Source organism: Pongo abelii, chromosome 1, assembly GCF_028885655.2.
Source record: "Pongo abelii isolate AG06213 chromosome 1, NHGRI_mPonAbe1-v2.0_pri, whole genome shotgun sequence".
Classification (NCBI taxonomy): Eukaryota; Metazoa; Chordata; class Mammalia; order Primates; family Hominidae; genus Pongo; species Pongo abelii.
The window spans coordinates 176,130,395-176,151,978 of NC_071985.2; the positions used below are offsets into that span (position 1 = coordinate 176,130,395).

The 21,584-nt window shown below is 42.4% G+C and overlaps 1 protein-coding gene across 19 annotated transcripts in view; it reads left to right on the forward strand.

Moving 5' to 3' along the window:
* Positions 1–21,584, forward strand: part of DAB1 (DAB adaptor protein 1) — a 1,275,060-nt gene that overhangs the window by 1,245,199 nt on the left and 8,277 nt on the right. For 18 of the 19 annotated variants that reach the window (XM_054534040.2, XM_054534037.2, XM_054534022.2 and 15 more), the window contains 3 exons: positions 4,358–4,906; positions 8,543–8,670; positions 9,023–9,133. In XM_054534040.2, the coding sequence (XP_054390015.1) occupies positions 4,358–4,906; positions 8,543–8,670; positions 9,023–9,118 (773 nt within the window). In that variant the 3' untranslated portion in view covers positions 9,119–9,133. The remainder of the gene's footprint in view (positions 1–4,357; positions 4,907–8,542; positions 8,671–9,022; positions 9,134–21,584) is intronic. The other variant, XM_054534081.1, reaches the window with a different exon arrangement.

Sequence of the window (21,584 nt, forward strand, 5' to 3'; positions counted from 1 at the left end):
TCATGGCATAAACAGACGCTCCTTTGTACCTCCTCCCTCCACTATTGGGCATTAATAGTAAACAGTTAACAAGCTGTTAAGTGGCTGCAGTGGCAGCCACCAAGTGGCTCCCTGTGTCCAGTGCCACCAGTGTCCTGCTGCTCACATGTCCCTTCGCTCATGCACAAGACCATGTGGCCAGACAGCCTTAACTCACAGGCCGAGGAGAGCCAGGCTGCAGGGACCCCCTAGGAAAAGTGAGTGGGACCTGCAGGCTCCTAAACATGATACCCGATTACCCTGTGCTGCCTTTTTTCTTTTGAATATTGTACTTTGGTCTGGAGCAGATGGCATGAAGCCAGAGAGACATGCTAATAGCTCTCTCCAGAAAAGTGTGCACAGCCCATCTGTTAGCTCCTTGTGGAAAAAAAAATAAAAGATGGGAGGGGAAAAAAACCTGCCACCAACAGTAGAATCATCAGAGATCACAGCACTTATGCATTGTGGGTTTAATTAGACACTGGGAAAAATGCAGTGAATGTATTGACTAGGACTCATTTACCTTTATATAGGGCCTTTCTCCAGTCCCAAACCATGCTAGGCAGAGTGGAGAGAGAGAGAGAATAAAGAGTTCCTGCCAGCAGGTGGTTTCCAGTCTCCTCAGGGAAGATAGAATAACCAGGCAATTGCATGGCAGTGTGACAAGTGTCATGATAGAGGTGAGCACAGGGGACTGTGGAAGCCCAGAGAAGAACCAGTGGTGCTGACAGGAGCAAGAAGCCGTCCAGCAGAGGTGATAGTGAACCATGTCTCCAAGAGCAAATCAGGGTTAGACATGCACAGAAGCAGGGGGATGGCTTTCCAGGCAGATGGGCCAGCAGAGACAAGAGACAGCAGGTTGGGTTTTGTTTGTTTGCAACTGCTGGAGGGCAAGGTGCAGTGAGGATATGGATTGAAGATAGTGATGAAGAGGTGGAAGGAGCTGACCCCCAAGGACGCATAGCCAAGCTAAGACGTCTGAGCCTTATACTCAAGACAATGAAGTACCATATATGCATTTAAAAACAGTCCTTCATGGAAGCAAGGAGGGTGGAATAAAAGCAAAGCCAAAAATAGGCTGATGTCAAGAGAGTGAAAACATCCACTCATTCACCAAAATGGGCATCAGGTCTTGGGTGATTGAATCCGTGGGTAGATCTCCACCTGCAGACCCAGCACCCCCTTCTTATTACAAATATTTGCAATACCTCCTTTCACACCTTGAAATGAATTTCATAGATAATGTAGTCTAGCTACACAATTTTTCAAAATGAATATAATTCTCTAACTGTAATATAAGGCAGAAAGAAAAGAAAGAGAATTTGTAATAAAAATATATGTATTTAAACAAGGAAATACTCAGGCGTGAGCACACTAGAAGACATAAGAGTCAAATGTATATACCTGTAAGTAGAATCACTACTGAAAGCCACAGCTGTAAGTCCAGGCTAATACAGAAGTGTCATGTGGCTACACTACCATGAGAAGCGCTTCTGTCAGGGATGTCAGGGACTGCCATTTTCCAAAATAGTGAACACCTTTTGACAGTGTTCCAAACCAAAAATACAGTCTTCCCTCCTGCGCACAGTTGTTGAATTCCTGGAAAATTAAATGCATTAAAATCAAATGCAAAGATAACTGAATTTCCATGTAATTCAAAGTCGATTCCAGGTGCAAATGATCATAAACAGGATGTGGAATAATGCTTTGTCATACGCATTGGTCTCAGACATAATAGGATGTCTACTGTCAATGCTTGGGCCTCCTAAATGCCAGTAGTGCCACCCCCTCCTCTTGTGACAACCAAAACACACCCCACAAATTTTCTAGCCACCCCTAGGGGGCAGTAGCACTCCCACTGAGAACCACTGGGCTATATCAAAGTAAACCAGAAAACAAGACGGAGTTGCTGGATTGTTCATCTGTTGGTAGATTTAAGCCACTACATTATTATGCCACGGGCAAGGCAAGCTAAGCAAGGTTCACATTTGAAATTTCAGCTCCAGGGCCTCTTCACCCCTCTTGTTTCAGTGCAGTTGGACAAAGTGGTCTTACAAGATATTCTCCATTTTGTTTGTTGACATCACTGTTTTATTCCACAGAAGTGTTTAACACTGCGAGATTAATCAGCAAGAAGCCCAGGTGTCCTGTTGGTGCCTCTCTGGAGCCTCCTCTTAGGGAAGCACGGCATAGAGGAAATGGGCACCTTGCAAGGAAAATGACCAGGACTTGAATGTTGGCTCTAGCCTGTATCAGTCAGTTGAAGGCGGGTATATCTGTGACTGGAGCATGGAGTGAGGCACCCTGCATTCGATCTCTCTGGGCTCATCTGGGCTCACAAGAGTCAGTGAGATGACTCATAATGTCATCAATGCCGTAACGCCCACCCATTGTCCCTTTGGAAGTTGCTAGAATACTCTGCATCCATTCCTCTTTTTCTCCTGGTCTCACTACACTGCATCAGTACATTCCTACTGACAGCCATGGAAAGGCTTGTTTTGAGAGGCCAGGCAAAGCTAGCTTCTCTGTTCTCTGCTCTGCCCAGCCTGGGAACTTGTCTCTCAGGCTCAACTGCACATAGAGGTGGCCATTGTACCCCCTGAGAAGGGTGGGGACCCCTGGAAGCACATGGGAGTTTCCTGCATGCCTGCAGTATCCTAATACAATCAAATAGAAGGCAAGGTCTATTAACTGCAAAGATCAGAAATTGGTCTTAGCCATTTGGGTGAGGCAGTGTGTGGCACAATGAAGGAACCCTGGCTTTGGGGGGACAGACAACCTCAGTTTGATCCTGCTCCTACTTCATGCAACCTGTATGACCCTGAGCAGGTTGCTTTTCCTTGAGTACCAATTTCTTCATCCCTAAAATAGAGATAATAATACCTACCCTGCCAGGATTTCCTGAAGACATAAAACACCTACTAGTGTAGGTGGCATGTTGTAGGCATTTAATAAGTAGAGCTTGTTGCTGTTACTACTATGTTAGTATTATTATGGTAACAAGTGTCGCTGTGCTCCTATTAAAATGTATATGTCTTACCTAAAAAGAATATGCTTGAACAATTATCATGGTACTACATGTGAGTACAGGCTGTGGGGTTTTGCAGTGTGTAACCTGTACTGATGTATGAGGTGCCCCTGAGTGGACAATAACCTTCATTTTTTTTCTTTTTTTTTTTTTTTTTTTTTTAGAGGCAACTGTCTCACTGTATTACCCAGGTGGGAGTGCAGTGGGGTGATCATAGCTCAGTGCTTCAAACTCTTGGGCTCAGGGGATCCTCCCACCTCAGCCTCCTGAGTGCCGAGACTATGGGACTCTGAGCATGTGCCACCATTCCTGACTAATTTTTTAAAATTTTTGGTAGAGAAGAGGTCTTGCTATGTTGCTAAGGCTAGTCTCAAACTCCAAGCCTCATGCAATCCTCCCACCTGGACCTCCCAAAGTGTTAGGATTACAAGCATAAGCCACCACATCTGGCCCAATTTTTTTATTCTCTAAAATTGGAATAATAATAATACAGAAATCATGCATAATACCTCCAGCTACCATTTATTACATGTCTTTTGTATATCAAGCAAGTAATAAGTAACTTTCTAGGCTCTATCTAATCCAAACCATACTAGTAACTAACATTTACTGAATGTTGATCCTGTGTCAGGTACAATACTGCACATATTAAATATGTACTCTCAATCTTCAAATCAACTCAGCGAGATAGAAGGTGTTTATACTCATTTTACAAAGAAGGTCATGGAGCCTTAGACATATTTAAGAACTTCTCCCCAAATTACATAGATAAGAAGTGGCCGTTTGAATTTTAACCTAAGTCTCTAAAACTCCAACATTCAGATTCTTACTCACTTTGCACACTGCCTCAGGCCTGTGAAGGAAGGTATTACAACCTGGTTTTAAAACAAAGAGTCAGACTCTTAGAGAGCTTACGCAATTGAGAGGGTCCTAAGTGCAGCAGGAAGAGGAGGCAAGGAGAAAACTCAGCATGGCCTGCCTTCCATCCTTCCGACCTGTCCCTGAGACACACAGCTTCTGAGGCTATGAGACTTTAGAAACTTTTAACAACTACAGAAATGTGATTATTAGCACTCTGGTTTTTGCTTACAGATCATCTCCTCAGAGAGGCTTTCCCTGACCACTTCTCTAGGATATAGGCTCCATGACAGCAAGGACTTTTATCTTGTTCATCTTGGCATCCCCAGTCCCTGGCACACAGTCTGGCACTTAGTTGGTGCTTGATACATTTCTGTCAATTACCTGAGTCCATGCATCTTTCTTTCCCAGGACACCAGGGAAGCACCTGACTCTCCTTTTTCATTCTCCCAGGTTACGTTGCAATGGGCACTGTCCTCCCGTCCTTCTGGGGCCAGCAGCCCCTCGTCCAACAGCAGATGGTCATGGGTGCCCAGCCACCAGTCGCTCAGGTGATGCCAGGGGCTCAGCCCATCGCATGGGGCCAGCCAGGTCTCTTCCCTGCCACTCAGCAGCCCTGGCCAACTGTGGCCGGGCAGTTTCCGCCAGCAGCCTTCATGCCCACACAAACTGTTATGCCTTTGCCAGCTGCCATGTTCCAAGGTCCCCTCACCCCCCTTGCCACCGTCCCAGGCACGAGTGACTCCACCAGGTCAAGTCCACAGACCGACAAGCCCAGGCAGAAAATGGGGAAAGAAACATTTAAGGATTTCCAGATGGCGCAGCCTCCTCCCGTGCCCTCCCGCAAACCCGACCAGCCCTCCCTCACCTGTACCTCAGAGGCCTTCTCCAGTTACTTCAACAAAGTCGGGGTGGCACAGGATACAGACGACTGTGATGACTTTGACATCTCCCAGTTGAATTTGACCCCTGTGACTTCTACCACACCATCGACCAACTCACGTGAGTGCCCCTCACTTAAGACATAAAACCCAATGAGAGCCGTAACTCATGTCTGGAGGCGGGGCTTCTGGGGTCAAATAACTCAACTCACTTGCATTAATCAGGCTTCTTTGTTTATATTATTACTACTACTATTACTACTACTGCTACTGCTACGAGCTACCAATTTAGGTACCACTGATAACATACAAACCTTCTTCATATGTTCCATGTTTATTTTTAGACTTATAATAATACTTAATGACAAATTTTGTTAGACCTGTTTGACAGATAATGAAAGTGAGGCTGAAAGTGAGGCTCAAAGATGAAGACAATAGACAAAGTGGTATTGAATTGAATGTAAGCCTGGTATTTTTCCACCATGTTACTCTGCCTCTTAAGATTTTGTTAGTTTGCTCATTCATTCATTCATTTATTTATGTATAGACAGCTTATGACACACAGATTTTGGCGTGGCTTATTGAAATAAAAATGAATGCAAACTTTAAAAATTTGGGGAACAAGTTTTAAACATTAGAATATAAAATAAGGATCAAAAGAAAACTTAGGGCAGAGATACGCAGCCATAAGGTCTTAAATAGCTTTTATAGTTGAAGCCTCATTTTGGCTTAAAGCTTCTGGTAGTTAAAGAGAACAAAAAGATGGTGCTGCAGAAAGTTCTGGACTAGGAACCTGGAGATCAGATTTATTACTGACCAATTTTGTGCCTTTGAGCAAAGCACTTTATTTCTATGAGCCTCAGTTTCCTCATCTGTGTAAGCAATGGGTTATTAAAAGGATTCAATGATATATGTACTCAAACATTATGAAGTATCTTTTATCCTCATTATTAGCACATGTTAAGTGGTTTTTTGCAATCCTGGACCAGAGTTCTGGTGTTGACTCCTCCACCGCAAGCTGTGTCTTTGGGCAAGCGTATGACTTCTCTGAGACTCAGTTTTTATCATTGGTAAAATAAGTGAATTGGCTTGGATGAGCAGTGTGCATCCTTCTAGTTCCAGCTTTCAGTGAGTCTCCTCCAGCTCACGTTTCTTCTGCGAACATCTGGAAAACAGTGACTGTGCAGCCAAATCAGAATCCAGATACACTTGAGCACATGTACACTTGTTTGACACAATTCAGGGAAGGTGTTCTGGTGACTCAGCCTGTGCCTTGACACCTGATAAGAGGAAAGAAAAGGCTCATGCTACAGTGAGTTTGGCGGTTTCATTACTGTCACAGGTGATATGGATCACTGCATGGCCAATACTTTGAACTGTCAAAAAAAAAAAAAACCCCTAATGTTAATACAATTAGATTGTGCCATTTCAGCCAGGTTCAGAATGCTATTCTGAAAATGAATGCCCTCAACGTGTATAAACAACCCACTTGCACTCAGGCCATATGATCTACATAGTGGCAGCATCTCTATTTACGCAGACTCACAGGGTTTCAATGAGGAATAATGAATAAAAAATGAAATGTTAAAGAAATGACAGCCATGCATAAATAAGCAAGCATCTTTTTAAAAACAAACATCTCTCTTTCAATGGACTTGTGTGCCAGCTACAAATGAAAGAGGAGAGTTTAAGTTCTTTGAGGGCAGGAACTGTCTCCATCATTCCTACACTTCTCATAATGCTAGCTTAGTGCCTGGCACATGAGAGGCATTGGGAAAAGTTATAGAGAATGAAATAAACAAAATGGAGATCACTTAGCTACTATTATGTTTTAGAGCATTGTTGGCAACCTCGGCACTATTGACATGTTGGGCCAGACAATTCTTTGTTTCAGAGGCTGTCGCATTGTAGGATGTTTAGCAGCAACCCTGGCCTCTAATCACTCTATGAGAGAAACGTATATCCCCTTCCTCTAGTGTCGAGAAAGATGACTCCAAGCATTGCCAAATGTACCCTAAGGATGAAATTGCCCCAGACTGAGAACCACTGCTTTAGAGTATTAGAAGCATCCTATAAAGCCTTCTAAAGATTAAGACACCTGCATAAATAAACTCCTGTTTATGCTTTCCATTGATTTCATTAGGTAAGTCTGAGCAGTATACCTGCCGGAACTGGCAACTCAGCTTGTGTTCTCAGCCTTTAGTAAGCAAAAGTCCGCTTCAAATACAATTCAGGATCTAATTAAGCTAATATTTATTAAACATCTACTACCCTTCAGGGTGTTTGCATATAGCTTTAAACCCACTTTCAATATAGTTTGTTCCATAGTCATCTCCTGAAACAAAACAGATTTCATTGCAAATTTTTTTCCAAAAACTTAGTGTTTTATTTTGAACAAAATTAGAAAAACCAGTCTTTATATCCTCTGACCCATCAGTATCCCCTTAAGAATGTTTTGGGAAGAGGATTGGTTGGATCAAAAGTGAACCTCAAATAGAAACAGAAAAGCACAGTTGGACTGGATAGTGTCAGACAGAGCTCTGTTAAATGCCAGTGCTGCTGTTTCATAGCTGTGTTAACCCTTCGCAAGTCACCTCACCTCCCTGAGCTGCAATTTCTCCATCTGGGAAACAAAAAAGTTACAATAACAACTTGCAGGTATTTGTATTAGGGTGTATAATGGATGGGAAGTGCCTAGCACAGTGTCCAACTCATTGGCACATTATAAATAATAAGTTAGGAAATAGCATTATTTTTCTAAATATAGATTCATCAGAGTAAAAAGTATGCACTAAGTTTTACAATCATCATTCACTGTCTGATTTCTAAGTTCTATAACATTAGGAAAATTCAGCTACTAAATCAAGTCATGCCACCCCCTCACTTGGGTCTTAGCCAGTGACTGGTATTTTCAGTGACAAATTAGAAATTATTAAAAGAAGAGTGGTATCAAATGACATATTTGTTCTAAACCTCTAAAACAAATGAGAGGAGACGTGGGTGGGTCAGAAAATGCATACCCAGAAAATGCATATCCTTTCTCCTTATAGAATCAAGTACCAGCTGTGAAGTTGCCATCAGCTACATCCATTTTCCCAGATCACTGAGACACTTACTCTTTATTCAACATGTGTTTATTGAATACCTACTATGTGCCAGGATTCAGAATCTGGTTCTACCAGTTTCCACGAGCAAATTAGCAAACTTCACTTTCCTTACCTGTCAAATTAGGATAACCTCTACCTCAAAGAGGTTTTATAGGGATGAGAGATATTGTCTGTAAAGTTTCTAACAGTGTTTGACACATGAAAGGCACTCAACAACGTGCCCTCTGATGAAACACAGAAAGAAGAAAGCAAACCATAGCCCAGTAGTTCTCAGCTTGATCATGCATCAGAATAACCTGTAGCGGGTTGTTCAAACACAGTCTCTGATTCAGTAGATCTGGGGTAGGGTCAGAAAATTTCATTTCTAACAAATCCCCAGATGCTACTGCTGCTGCTTATCCAAGGACCATCCTTTGGGAACCACTGCCTTACCTATCAGTGTGGACGAGCTCCTTCCTGAAGTCAGATGTGTGAGAGGAAAGATCAATACGTACAGAGAAAGAATTCAAATATTCAACTGATTCCACCGGAAATAGGAAGAGGAATCCTAAGATTTGACTTGAATATAAGCAGATTCCTGAGGTTTCTTTGGGATACATTGATGGCAGCCAGGCACTTAAGATGTCTCTTTTTCTGTGGTCTCTGTGTAGCTCCAACCCCAGCCCCTAGACAGAGCTCTCCATCTAAATCATCTGCATCCCATGCCAGTGATCCTACCACAGATGACATTTTTGAAGAGGGCTTTGAAAGTCCCAGCAAAAGCGAAGAGCAAGAAGCTGTAAGTGACCAGTTTGTTATTTGTTTGTGTTTTTCCTTAAAATTAAGACCTCTGTAACTGAAATGGATAATGCATGAGGAAGCCTACATAGAAAAGAATGCTGGCTCAATCTCATAAGTTCTCAAGGGGTTACTAAAGGAGCTTTCTTTTGTGTTCAAATGAGTCAGCTGAAAAGGACTGCCCTTTTTATTAAATTGTTACTACAAGTCCACATTTGTGGTGTAGCATCCTCTAAATGCCGTTGCATCCTCCTTTACAATAACTATTTGTGCTGCATGAAAGTATATCCAGTTGTCTTATATTTTCAATGCTTGAAAAGAGAAAAAAAAAGTATTATCTTCTTGTGTTCTAGCCTGATGGATCACAGGCCTCATCCAACAGTGATCCATTTGGTGAGCCCAGTGGGGAGCCCAGTGGTGATAATATAAGTCCACAGGCCGGTAGCTAGATAGCGCAGGTCTGGGTAGGTATCTGTCCTTTTTATCTCCTTTACCCTTAAGCTATCTGCTTTCCCTTTTGGTTGTTCTTCACTTCTGAAGCCACATCCTCAATGTTTGCACCATGTCTCCTTGCCTGAGCTGTATTGCTGATGTTTGCACCATCACTCCTTCACTGAACTGTATTCCTGATGTTTGCACTATTTCTCCTTGCCTGAGCTATATTACCAGTGTCTGCACCATGTCCCTTTGCCTGGTGTCTACGTTTCTACTTTGCCTTTTCTCATGGATGCATGACCTTTGACATATCCTGGGAGGTAGGGGTAGGGGTGAGAAGTGGGAACTGATCATATTATTTTATTAATAATATGTTCTGCATGGGTGGTGGTGATAGAATGAGGCATGGTCCGTGCTACTTAGCATGGATTTAGTTTCTGAAAGCATCAACATTTTGAGATGGACACATTCTGCCCACCCTGATAATTTCTCAGTGAGCCATGGTCCAGATGCTTTAATCTTTTAAGCAAAATGTCACTGCATTTGCCTACACTCTGCAGATCTAAAGAGGTCACCAATCAAACACACAGAGAAGCCAGACTGAGAAGCAAAAACAAGCAGTGCTTGAAATAAGATTGATCGAGATATAACATCAGAGGCAGCCCTTTTCGTCTAGCCAGAAAGGACCCTGCACCCTGCACCCCGCACCCTTTCTGATGTGAAATTCAAAGCCCAGAGATGTGTAGCACTCACTTCTGAGGCTGTGCTGTTTGCACCTGTGCTGCAGCATGTGGATTGCCACCAAATCACTTCAGATTCCATCAGCAGCTACTTTGAGAGAGATGCACTTACATTTACTAGAAGTGGCTTTTGGCACTTGAATTTCAATACATCTGATTTGATCGAAAGAAAGAGGAGCTGATGAAGCAAACCTTCTTAGGAGACAGAAGTACACCTTGTTACCCAGACATGATTTCTAAGGTCACTCCTTGACAAATGTGTTCAATTTTCAGATACTTTCTTAGTTTTCTATAAACACACAGGACTGCAAGGCCATTCCCAAAGGGCTCCTTTTTTAAGTTCTGAACAGCATGGTCAAAACCATTAAAATGGTAAACAGTTTTCTCCACTCATAAATGGATTCTGAGGCTACCTCAGAATTAGTCTTAGTCCACACGTCAGTTAGACAGTTATTGAAAGCTAATATGGTATTTTGAAAGTGTATTTTGTTAATAGATATTATGATTAAAGAACCTAACACACTGTGTAGGTTGCCACATTTTGTATCAGTGCAATAGCACATAATAATATGTCATGCCATGCAAAACCACCTATGATTCACTTAGAAGTTCACTCTTGCAAAGCTACTTTGGGAGTTGATATATTGAAAGCAAAGTCAATGTTTCAGGAAAAAGAAAAGTTGGGGACTATAGGCAGACTCCTTGGGATGATTCCCCATGAGGTATTTTACCCCCTGCCTAAGTTGTATTTCACGTGCTCAACCTTGCCTTGAAAATTTTGATGAATGAACTAGAGGTGACAAGAGCCATTCATCAGGATAACAGCAAACATCATCCTAAAATTGAAGCTCTTCTAGAAAACAAAGATGACTTACACCATTTGCAGATCAATGTATTAAACCCTCATCTTTATGAACCTGTTCAGCTTGAGACAATCCTACAAGCCAAACTGTTTCATGGGGCTTTGGTCTGTTCCACATTTAATGCTCTGTCCAGTACCCCAAGCCACAGCTGAGCTGTAAATGGACGTAGCATAGTAGTGTGGGAAGAACTCAGGATTTGGACTTGAGTTTAAATCCTAACTCAGCTACTTAATAGTGGGAAATCTTGGGCAAGAACCAAAATTTATTTTGAGTCTTGGTTTCTTCATCTGCTAGAAGGGGCTTATATTCTCCATAATGGTAACTGAGATAGTTTATGTTGAGTATATAGCACGGAGACAGACACTGAGTAATCAGCTTAAAATTCAGCTTAAAAAAAATATCTAGGTTCTGGAACAATATTGTTTGAGTTCAGCATCTGGCTCCACCACTTCCTGGCTATGTGACACTGCTGAGATTTTATAATTATTCTCTATCTTATTTTCTTCATTTGAAAAATAAGGATAAAAATAGTGTCCACCTCACAGGGTTATTGTGTGAACTAAATAAAGTGATGTATGTGAAGCTCTTAGCAATGTGTATAGCACATAGAAAGCACCTAATAGATGCTAGCTACCCTCATCATCACCATCACCATCACCATCATCATTATCATCATCATTATCATCATCACATATATCCAATTAATGCAGGCTCCCCACTCTCTTGGATTTTATACATTTAGCTTTTATGTATAAGGCCATTGGTTGGGAGGTTTTGTTTTGTACTTAGTCTTCAGATAATTAACTTTCAATATGTGTCACAACAGCTTTGGAAGGGAAAAAAAGAAAAAAGCCTGCTGCTTAGCTCTCTGGCTTGCCCCATCCCGTAATCAGAATGGCCCTGGTTTGGGCCTCACACAGCTCACACAGCTCACACAGCTCACTGCCAAAAAATGGGCTGTCTTAGAATCACATGCAAGTGATTCTCCCAGCTCCAGAGGAGGGCTGGACTGTAATCTTCAGTGAAGTAATTTTCTCCCTTTGAAAGCTTAGCCTGGCCACTTCACATTATCAAGATTCAAGTGCCAAGGGGCAGATGCCAGCTTTGCAGACATAGCCACTATGACACACACGGGGGACGTCTGGGAGAGCCATTCCGGGTCCCTCCATAATAGCAGCACAAGACACATTTAATCTTTCCATCTCCATCCCATTCCCCTATCCACCCAACTGAAAATTTACTGACTGCAATTTCTTAGTGCCTTTCCAAACATTTGGAGAAGAGAGACCATGCAGGGATAGTTATGTCCATGGCTTTATTTTTTCCCCCTCTGCTTTCATACGGTTGGAAAGCAAGAGTCCTGTCCCTCTTATCACCCTTGCAACCATTATCACCAGCTGTTTTTTATTAGAAATACCCGCACAGTTCTGAGTAAGTAGGGATGACATCTGTTGATAAGCTAAAGCCATATCACACCATAGTAAGAGGAAACAGACGGACTCAATCCCCGCAGGTGGAAGCTTCAGGGCCAATCTCAAACAGCAGTTCTGTTTTAGCAATAAAGGAAAATATCTTCAATTACTTCACTTTTTTCCCCCTACCCTCCCATTTGGGAGAATCACGTGTCTTTGAAAGACTGGGTCAACAAGGGCAAAAAAGAACCAAAATAATATTATAATGACTGGTATGGGGATGGCAGGTAATTTATACTTCACTGATGTGTTGCTGGAGCAATTTTAAGGGCAAAATGTTAGCTTTTGAGGAGATGAAAGAAAAATGAAAACATTTATTTGGTTAAATGGCTAAGTAAATAAACTGCCTATCAGACTTTCCCAGCTGTCAAGTCAGAGTAGCATCTGTAACAATGGGGAATTGTTTGGTCTGCCTCCCTTAGTAACAATAGATATTGCCATAAATAATAAGTTGCTGTCATTTTTTAATACTGATCTTCGTGGTGGGAATGCAAGACATATAACATATTACCTGATGGATTTCTAGTGTTCAAGGGAAAAGAAAGCTGAACCTCAGATGCTTTGGGAAGAAGAATCTTAGAGAGAGAGAGAGGAAGAAGAGGGAGAAAAAAAAGAGGAAGGGAGGGAAGGGAAGTAAAGGAAAGAAAGGAAGAAACAAAACACAGAGTCAGGGGTCTTGGGTCTGATTTCTACTTCCAAAGCAGGTGACCTTAGGTTAGCATATATCCTTTCATATGGATAAATACAGATAGTTGCAATAGCTGTCTCCCCAAGCTGTCCAAGAATCAAATAATATCATAAATATGAAAGTGTTTTATAAGCTTTGAAAGTAAAGTACATGTATTTGGGATTATTATTACCATTCTCTTTTTAAATACAACCAAACAACAGACACTTAAAATAAAGAACCACAAAACAACAGAAAATGACCTATTTTATGAACACAGAACTCAATGACAAGTCCAACCTAAGTTTTTGGAGGGCACAGTGTCCCACTTCCTTAGACCTTTGTGAAGAGACTCCCTGTTGAGGTCCTGTAGCTGGAAAGTGATGGCACTGGATCAGGCAGAAGATGACCAGGGTCTGGCAAAGGGCAGTGTCAGCCAAGACCTCAGGCATAGTGCCAAGAGATGTTTAGAAGCTGAAATCAACAGAAGGTTAAGACCGAAGGGACATGGGAGGTGAGGAAGAGGATATAAGGTAGGATGACACCCAGGTTCCTGGCATGGGGATCTACATGGTGCCAGTCACTGTGCTAAAGAACACAAAGCAGCATGTTTGAGCAGAAAGAAGGCAAGTTTACTTTGGGACCAATTGAACTCAAGGTGCCCATGAGACTTCCAAGTAGAGATGCCAGTAGGCTGCTGGATACAACCTCTGGGGGTCAAAAGAGAAATCAAGGCTAGACATGGAGATTTCCATATGGGTTTCAGCCATTGGAGTAGTGAGTGCAAGTAGAATACACAGATCATCTAACCAGAAGTTGCCAAACTCTCTGTAAATATGTGTGCCTTGTGGGCCATACGGTCTCTATTACAGCTACTCTACCATTGTCGCAGGAAAGCAGCAAAAGATGATGCATAAATGAATGAATGTAGCTGTGTTCTAACAAGACTTTATTTACAAACATAGGCAGCTGCCAGAATTGGCTAACAGAATTAGATCAGGCTCACTGTTTCTAGAACCACTGCAGAAGGTAATCATGATGCCTTCCACTTACTAATAATAGTAAGATATATTTTAAAATTACTAGCATCACCTAATTTATTCCTCACAGGAACACTCAGGTATTTTTATTATTCCCATTTCACAGATATTACAGACAAGGTAGAGAGTTTAACAACTTGCTAAAATCCTGAGATTCACATGTAATAGCACCAGGATTTGAATCTAGACCCAGATTAAATAATTCAAACGCACTCAAACAGAATCAGGAAGGACACCTGGGTTTTAATAGCATCACATCAATTTAGATGTGTGATATGAGGCAGATGGCTTCATTTCTGACCTTTGGTTTCTGTTTCTGTAAAACAGTTCCCACAGGTCCTTCCAGCTCTGACATTTTAAGACCATCTAACTTGCCCAAAGTCACCCAGCTACAGCATGGAACCAATCCCCAAATAAGATTTTCCAGCAGCATCTCTCCCTCAGGCTGTCTCTATTCCCATCTAACAAAGGAGAAGACAGAAATCCCTAAAATATGCTGACTTCATTAGGATCCCCAGAGACTATCAGCCCTAGATGCAATCTGCTCCCAGTGACCAGGAGCTTACTCAGAAAAGGCCTTCCTGCTTATGGTAGATAATTAGTGTCAGCAACTTCAGCGTTGTCATCTGTTATATAACAAGGCCAAAAAAGATGATATACATGTGCAAAACAGATCATTGATGCCCATCGTTGTTGTTATTATTGACGGGGAAATAGAATGGTCTTCAGAACATGCACAGTTGCCTCGAAACTCAAGTGGTGCATCTCTGTATTCACCAAGTGGGTTTCAGCACCCAAGACCCCAGGAACCAGGGCATTCGGCAGTGTCAATCCCCAAGGGATTATCATCAAATCCATTCAGTGTTTAGAAGACTTTTCTACCCTAACAGCCAGACTTTCAGACTCAAAGTGGCCAAAAAGCTTTGTTTTTCCTTTTGTTTGAATATAAAGAAAAAGAAGACTGACAGCATTTAAGATACTTCATGTTGTACGAGCTCACTTGTAACTTGTCACAGTCCCATGAGGTAGATGTTATTCCCTCCACTTTACAGATGAAGGAACTGGCGTCCAGATAGGTGAGATGCTCGCCTAAGTTCATATAGGAAGTTAGGAGGATTTCTGGGGTCTTAGATGTTATTCACTCCACTTTACAAATCAAGGAACTGAGGTCCAGATAGGTGAGATGCTCGCCTAAGTTCATATAGGAAGTTAGGATTTCTGGGGTCTTTCTGGCTCCCCAAACCCATGCATTTTTCCTGACCCTCCACATGGATTCAGATAGAACTTTGAGTTATTTTAGCCTTTTTCCCCTCTGACTACCAATACGTTTTTCATTTGTCAAGCCAAGGAATGTAAAACTCCCATGAGCTAGTCCTAAGTGTTAGGGCTAAAAGACCATGAGGCTGAAGTTGCTGCCTGGGCAGGGTAATGCTGAGGGACTCAAGCTTTGACTCACCTTCCAGCTTTAGTCTGATCCCCAGCTTGGCTTGGCGCTTTTCTTACCCTAGGCCCCCAGGATGGGGCATAAGTGGGCTCACTCAGCAAGCAGATTGCATGGCACACCATTGACCTCACATCTGAGACCACCTTTGTCAGCATGCAGTGTCTTCGCTCCACTAGTAAGATGTATTGCTTTTGACATACTTTTGTCAAAGGTAGTCAATCTTTCCAAAAACAAATAAAAGAAATATTAAATGGGCAGAAAGTAATCAGTACAATTTAGGTAGCTTCCAAGAGCGTCTTGTTATAATGTGACGTAAGAAACCATTTGCCCTTATACTTCATGCCAAAGAGCTGGGGCTGGGAGAAGAAAGCAAGGAAACCAGCACAGAAATGGGAGTCTGAACCCTGGACTGCTCCCTGGCTCTCCACTGTCTCCTGTACGGCTTTGGGAAAGGAACCCTGTGTCTGGGGCTTCAGTTTCTTCATGCGGAAAAGGAGCTGTGAGCATGAGGGCCCTTCCAGCTTCAACCTTCTATGAGAGGGAACACATGGTAGTGGAGAGGATAGTAGGCTTAAAAAGACCTGAGTATGTTTACATGAAACTCTAGAAAAAACAAACCTAGTCTATAGCAATCAAAAGCAGATCAGAGCTGGCACTGAGATAGGGAGTTGACTGAGAAGGCACAAGAGAAGTCTTTAGGGTGAAGAAATGCTCTATAGCTCACATGGGTGTATATATTTGTCAAGTTCATTAAACTGTACATTTAAAATGGGTACATTTCATCATATGTAAATTATACTTCACTGAAATTGATTTAAAAATAAGACTAGGTAAAATCGTGGAGATGGAAAGTAGATTAGACTAGGGCTGGGGATTTGGGGAATGAATGGAGAGTTAATTGCTTAATGGGTACAGAGTTTCTGTTTGGGGTGATGAAAGAGTTTTGGAAATGATGCTGATGGTTGCACAACATTGTGAATGTAATTAATGCTGCTGAATTGTACACTTAAACATGGTTAAAATGGCAAAGGTTATGTTGTTTATGTTTCACCACAAATAAAAATCTAAAAAAGATTAAAAAAGAAAAGCAGTATGTCCCAGCTCTGCTGTGTGCTGGCTGAGTAACTGCACAGGTCACCCAACTGCGGGGAGCCTAGGCTTCTTTGCTGTAAAATGAAGACAGGAGCACTAAAGGCACAGTCCTGGTGTGTAGCTCAAGTAAGGTCATGTGACATTGGAAAGACCATATATAGACTGTAAAAGTTTCTGTAGAGATATACCATTATTACTCCAGTTCTATGAGTCCACTTGGCCGCTGTAGTTGAGCACATAATTCATAGATAGTTAAAGGATGTGTGGAGTAGTCTGCAAATGGTGGAAGTTTCTGTTATCCACAGGGCCCTGCAGCCAGGTTGTCTGCATTAACTCCACATTCATTCTGCACGATTTCCCTAGGCTGATCCAGCACCGTTCTTTTATTAATAACTGAGAGCTCATCTGCAATTGCACCTATGCGCTATGAAGGAGAGGCCATTTGAAAAGAAACCCACAGGTGATTATTAGGCCTAAAACCATTGTCTATAAAGGGAGGATAAAGCCACACTCCCAGACATAAGGGACCTAGTGTTTTTTGGAGTATCTCATATGTTTCAGACTCTGTGCTAGACAATCAACATGTTTTCTCCTTCACAGAGGGTATTTCTAGCCTCATTTTACAGATGAGGAAACTGGCACCCAAAGATGTTAAGTACTCTGCACAGAATCCTAGGGCTGCTAAATGGGTGATGGTAAGAAAAAGAACAGCAGCCTCTGACAGTCAGGTGCAGGCCCACCCCCACAGCGAGGTCCTGGCATTCTCCTGAACATCAACATTTCACATACCACCAGCATCAGACAAGGCCACTCAGTGACCATGATAGGTCAAGACAAAATCAAGACCATCAGGTCCTCATGGCTGAACACAGGCAAAACATGAACATTGTCAAAATTGGAAAACTGATCAAACATTTCTCTAGCCTGGTTTCAGCCTTGCTCTGTTCTTCATGCCTTCCAGATAAGTATTGTTGGAATAATCACAGAATTACCCCCACATTATGACAGCATCCAATTCAGAGAAAAACCCCACTTTGTTGACCATCCCCAAAATCACTCACCTTAAGCCCAAATCTTATCATACATTCTTTCTAACACCCTCTTCCAGAGATGCCTCATTGCTCCTCCCTCTGCGGTGAGGAATAACCCAACATGTTCAACTACAGATGTGTCCCTGGTGGTCTTTGCAGCAGAGCATTGGCAGGAGAACACTAAGCTAGGCCTGCATGACTTAGTCTCCTGTGCTTCTGCTCTTTTACTGCACCTTCGAGAAAATCGGGTGTTTTACTTACAGAAAAGTTAGAGGGTGGAGTTTGCTCTAGGTTTTACTATATGGTTTCCATCTACTTTGTTATCTAAAAATAAATTAATGTGTCAGAATCATATTAAAGTTCACAAGTATTTGCCAACTTCCACTAGAAACCCTCAGAATTGAGGAAACAATTTTAGAGTAAGAGAAAATGGTCCCCGAGATGGGAAGAAAAGCAAACATGGCGGCAGGGAAATACATGATGATGTTATTGGTGAAGGCATCACAACATGCAAGATGGGGGAGTTGAGAAGGATCACAGAAGAAATTCGGAATTTCCACATCCTTGAAGTAGGTCATTAGCAAGGCAATCAAGTGGTGCAGCTGGGAGTCTAAAAGACTGAGAAGAAGAAAAAGACAACAAAACTAGGAAGCCACAGAAACACGGGCTCATGATGGCTGAATGATATAGAGGGTGACAGATGGCTACAAACCGGTCATAGGCCATCACACTCAGGAGCATGTCTCTCTTCCGTGCCTCCAAAAATGGCAAAGAGACATCTGAGTCAGGCAAGCCTGCAGAGGAGATGACTCTGCTGTGAGAAGAGAACTGTTCATTTACTCATACATATCTTCATTCTTCATGTTGTTAGTGGATGCACCTCCCATGTTCCAAGCTTCATTCAGAATTCGGGATACTGACATGCAAGGCCCAGTGGAGCTCAGTGTAGAACATGCTAGGAGATGCCATAGTAGGAGTGAAGAGAGAGATCTACACAGGTTCTGAAGCATCCAGGAGACAGTGGCTCGTGTCACCTGCAGAGTCCAGGAAGCCTTGATATTTCAGCTAGGTCTTAAAGTATGAACTTTAGGAACAAAGAAGGCTCCGAAGCCAGGAGGAACTGCCTGAACGAAGTCCCAGAGATGGGAAAACTCCAGCATGTGAGGGTGAACCTCAAGTAGGGTTTGGAAGGTAGGGTGTAGGAGAGAGTGGTAGTAGGTGAGGATGGTTGGGAAGGTGGGTGTTATGTGCAGTCTTGAGGAGTTTGCCTTTTCCTTTGAGTGACAAGGAGTCAGGAGGACTGTTTCAGGCAGGAGACTGGCATGGCCAAATCCATTTCAGAAAGATCATCCTGGAGAGGCATAAAGAAAGATTTTTTTTAACATGATGTACGTGACCTGAAGGTAGAATTTTGATTCATGGTCTAGAAGGGGTATTTATTAGCTCTAATGGACTAAGAGACTAATGGGCCTTGTGTGCCCGGCGAAGGTGCTTTGACCTACCCTGTGGGTGATGGGGAGCTTCTGAAAGATTTGAAGCAGGGCAGAGATGTGGACAAATCTGCCAAAAGAAAACAAACAAACAAAACAAAAACATCAACAGCATGTTATGTTAATGTGCGATTCCATTTAGGCTTTGGAATTTTGAAAATAGCTCAAAGACCCCGTTATGACCTTGCCAGAGGCCAGGTTGGAAATTTCTGAATCCAATGATTCTTTAGCTCCCCTCTAACTCTGACAGTCTAAGATTCCGTAACAAGGAAGGTAGAGCTATTGCCAAAACGTATAATGCATCACAGTGTCAGACTTTGGGATTATCTGCTGCTGGGGGTTTTCCACACCACTGCTCCCCTTCATTAGTGGGGATAATTGAGAGTTGACTGCAGTCGTTACTGCTGTTGTGATGGGTATTTGAAGCTAAATTCGGGCAAGCAGGAGATGTGTGAGTATTTATCTCAGCTGCAGAAAGTTAATGCAGTGTGGCATTAATTACTCTGTCTGAGCCTGCTGTCTTCTTCTGTTTTTAGGTGTCATTTTCAGTTGGATAAATTAGTTTCCAAAATTAGAATAGAGCAAATTGTAGGGTGAGATCAAGGCAGCCTGACTTCTTGGGGCATCCAAAAAGAAGAATGGGCTGAGAACGTCTACCCAGGAAACATTAAGATGCGTCCTTGAAGCCCAGCACAGGCAAAAGGAAATATTTTTCCCCAGTAGTTGTACTTAACTATTTTTGACTCCACCTACTGCACTTGTAGAACACAAACACACAATAAAGTTACATGTTTAGCCTTACAATATGTATTTGAAATAGTTCAAGAGACTGGAAAGGAATAGATTTGGTGTTTAATAAATCATAATCTTACTATAGATTTTGCTACATTTGATTTTGAGAGAATAAAGCCAAATTGGAGTGTATTTAGGACAAAGGGATCAGAACTGTGAGGAAACTAGAAACAGTATTATAGTCATTCAGTAATTCAACAGACTCTCATTGAGGACCTACTGTGCTAGGTTCATATTTGTAAAATGGCAGAAGGAGGCCGGGCGCGGTGGCTCACGCCTGTAATCTCAGTACTTTGGGAGGCCGAGGCTGGTGGATCACGAGGTCAGGAAATTGAGACCATCCTGGCTAACACAGTGAAACCCTGTCTGTAATAAAAAATATAAAAAATTAGCCAGGCGTGGTGGTGGGCACCTGTAGTCACAGCTACTCGGGAGGCTGAGGCAGGAGAATGGTGTGAACCTGGGAGGCCAAGTTTGCAGTGAGCCAACGTTGCGCCACTGCACTCTAGCCTGGGCAACAGAGCGAGACTCCATCTCAAAAAAAAAAAAAAAAAAAATGGCAGAAGGAACTGGCAAGTGGTAACCTAGAAGTAGGACATGGAATAATGGGCTTGCATATTTTTCTGTCATCAGACATTTGGACGAAGGATTGTACTTATTTACATTTCCAAGGGCAGTAGAAAGTCTACAGGCCGAAGGCATGGAGGGACAAGTTGGCACTTTGTTACACTGCATAATAGGGTGCCTCCAAGGAAAGAAGTTCCTTCCCACTGGAAGAATACAAACATAACAAGTTCTAGAGGAACCAGAAATTGGATCTGATGGCAGGAGTCTTGGGGTCTACTCTTGGCATGGATACTAAGTAACTCTGTGACTCTGAAGAAACAAAATCTGTCTTCATAGGACTTCAGATTCCTCATCTGTACAATGATGGGCCAGTACAACCTTACCTTCTAGGCCATTACACTTTACAGTAGAAAGCAAGCAATATGATATGCTACACACAAGAGACAGCACAATGACCTTGAGATCACACAACCTCTCAGAACTTCAGTTTTTATCTGCAAAGGGAGGACTCAAAAAATAACAGCCACCCTCAGGACTATAAGGCAGATAAATAAGACATGAGGTGCTTTGTAAACTCTGAAGCACTAACGGATGGAAGGATTGGGGTCTCTCTGTCTCTCTCTCCTCATGGTCACTGTTGTAAAAGACTAGAAAAAGCACTGGCCCCTGGACCCTGGTTTCAGTTCTCATGTCTCTAGACTTACTAGCTGTGTGACCATGGACAAATTATTTAACTTCTCTGTACTTAATTTCACCCTTGCAAAAGAGATAAAGCATCTGCCTTACAAGGCTGTTGTGATGAGATAAAAAGACAATGTACTTGAAAATACCCAGCATGGTGCCAGACACATGGTAGGGGCTCCCAGAATGCCAATTCATTTTGAAGTTTCAAGAAAATAAGCAAATAATAAGAACCTATATGACATGGCAGGAGACAAGCTAATGTATCAAATGTGGTAAAATTAGGATTTCATTGTGCCCATTTAATTCTGGCACAGACCTCCAAGAGTGACAGCATAAAGGTCAATTTTAACAGAAGGTCCTGTGCATGCTTAAAACCACAGTATCCATCAAATTTGCTTGGCCAGTGCACAATGAGTCATCTCAACAACAGCTGAAGTCGGACGGGGTTTAAATAGGGCCGAATGCTGTTTCCTGTCTAGGTGTGGATTGCAGGTTTGCTGCATTACATTCTGGTTGAAAATCCCTGTATGTGTTTCAGGACAGCCCCCTGGGTGCAGGCAAATGACTGGCCAAAATGGAGGGCTCAGATTGGATGGAA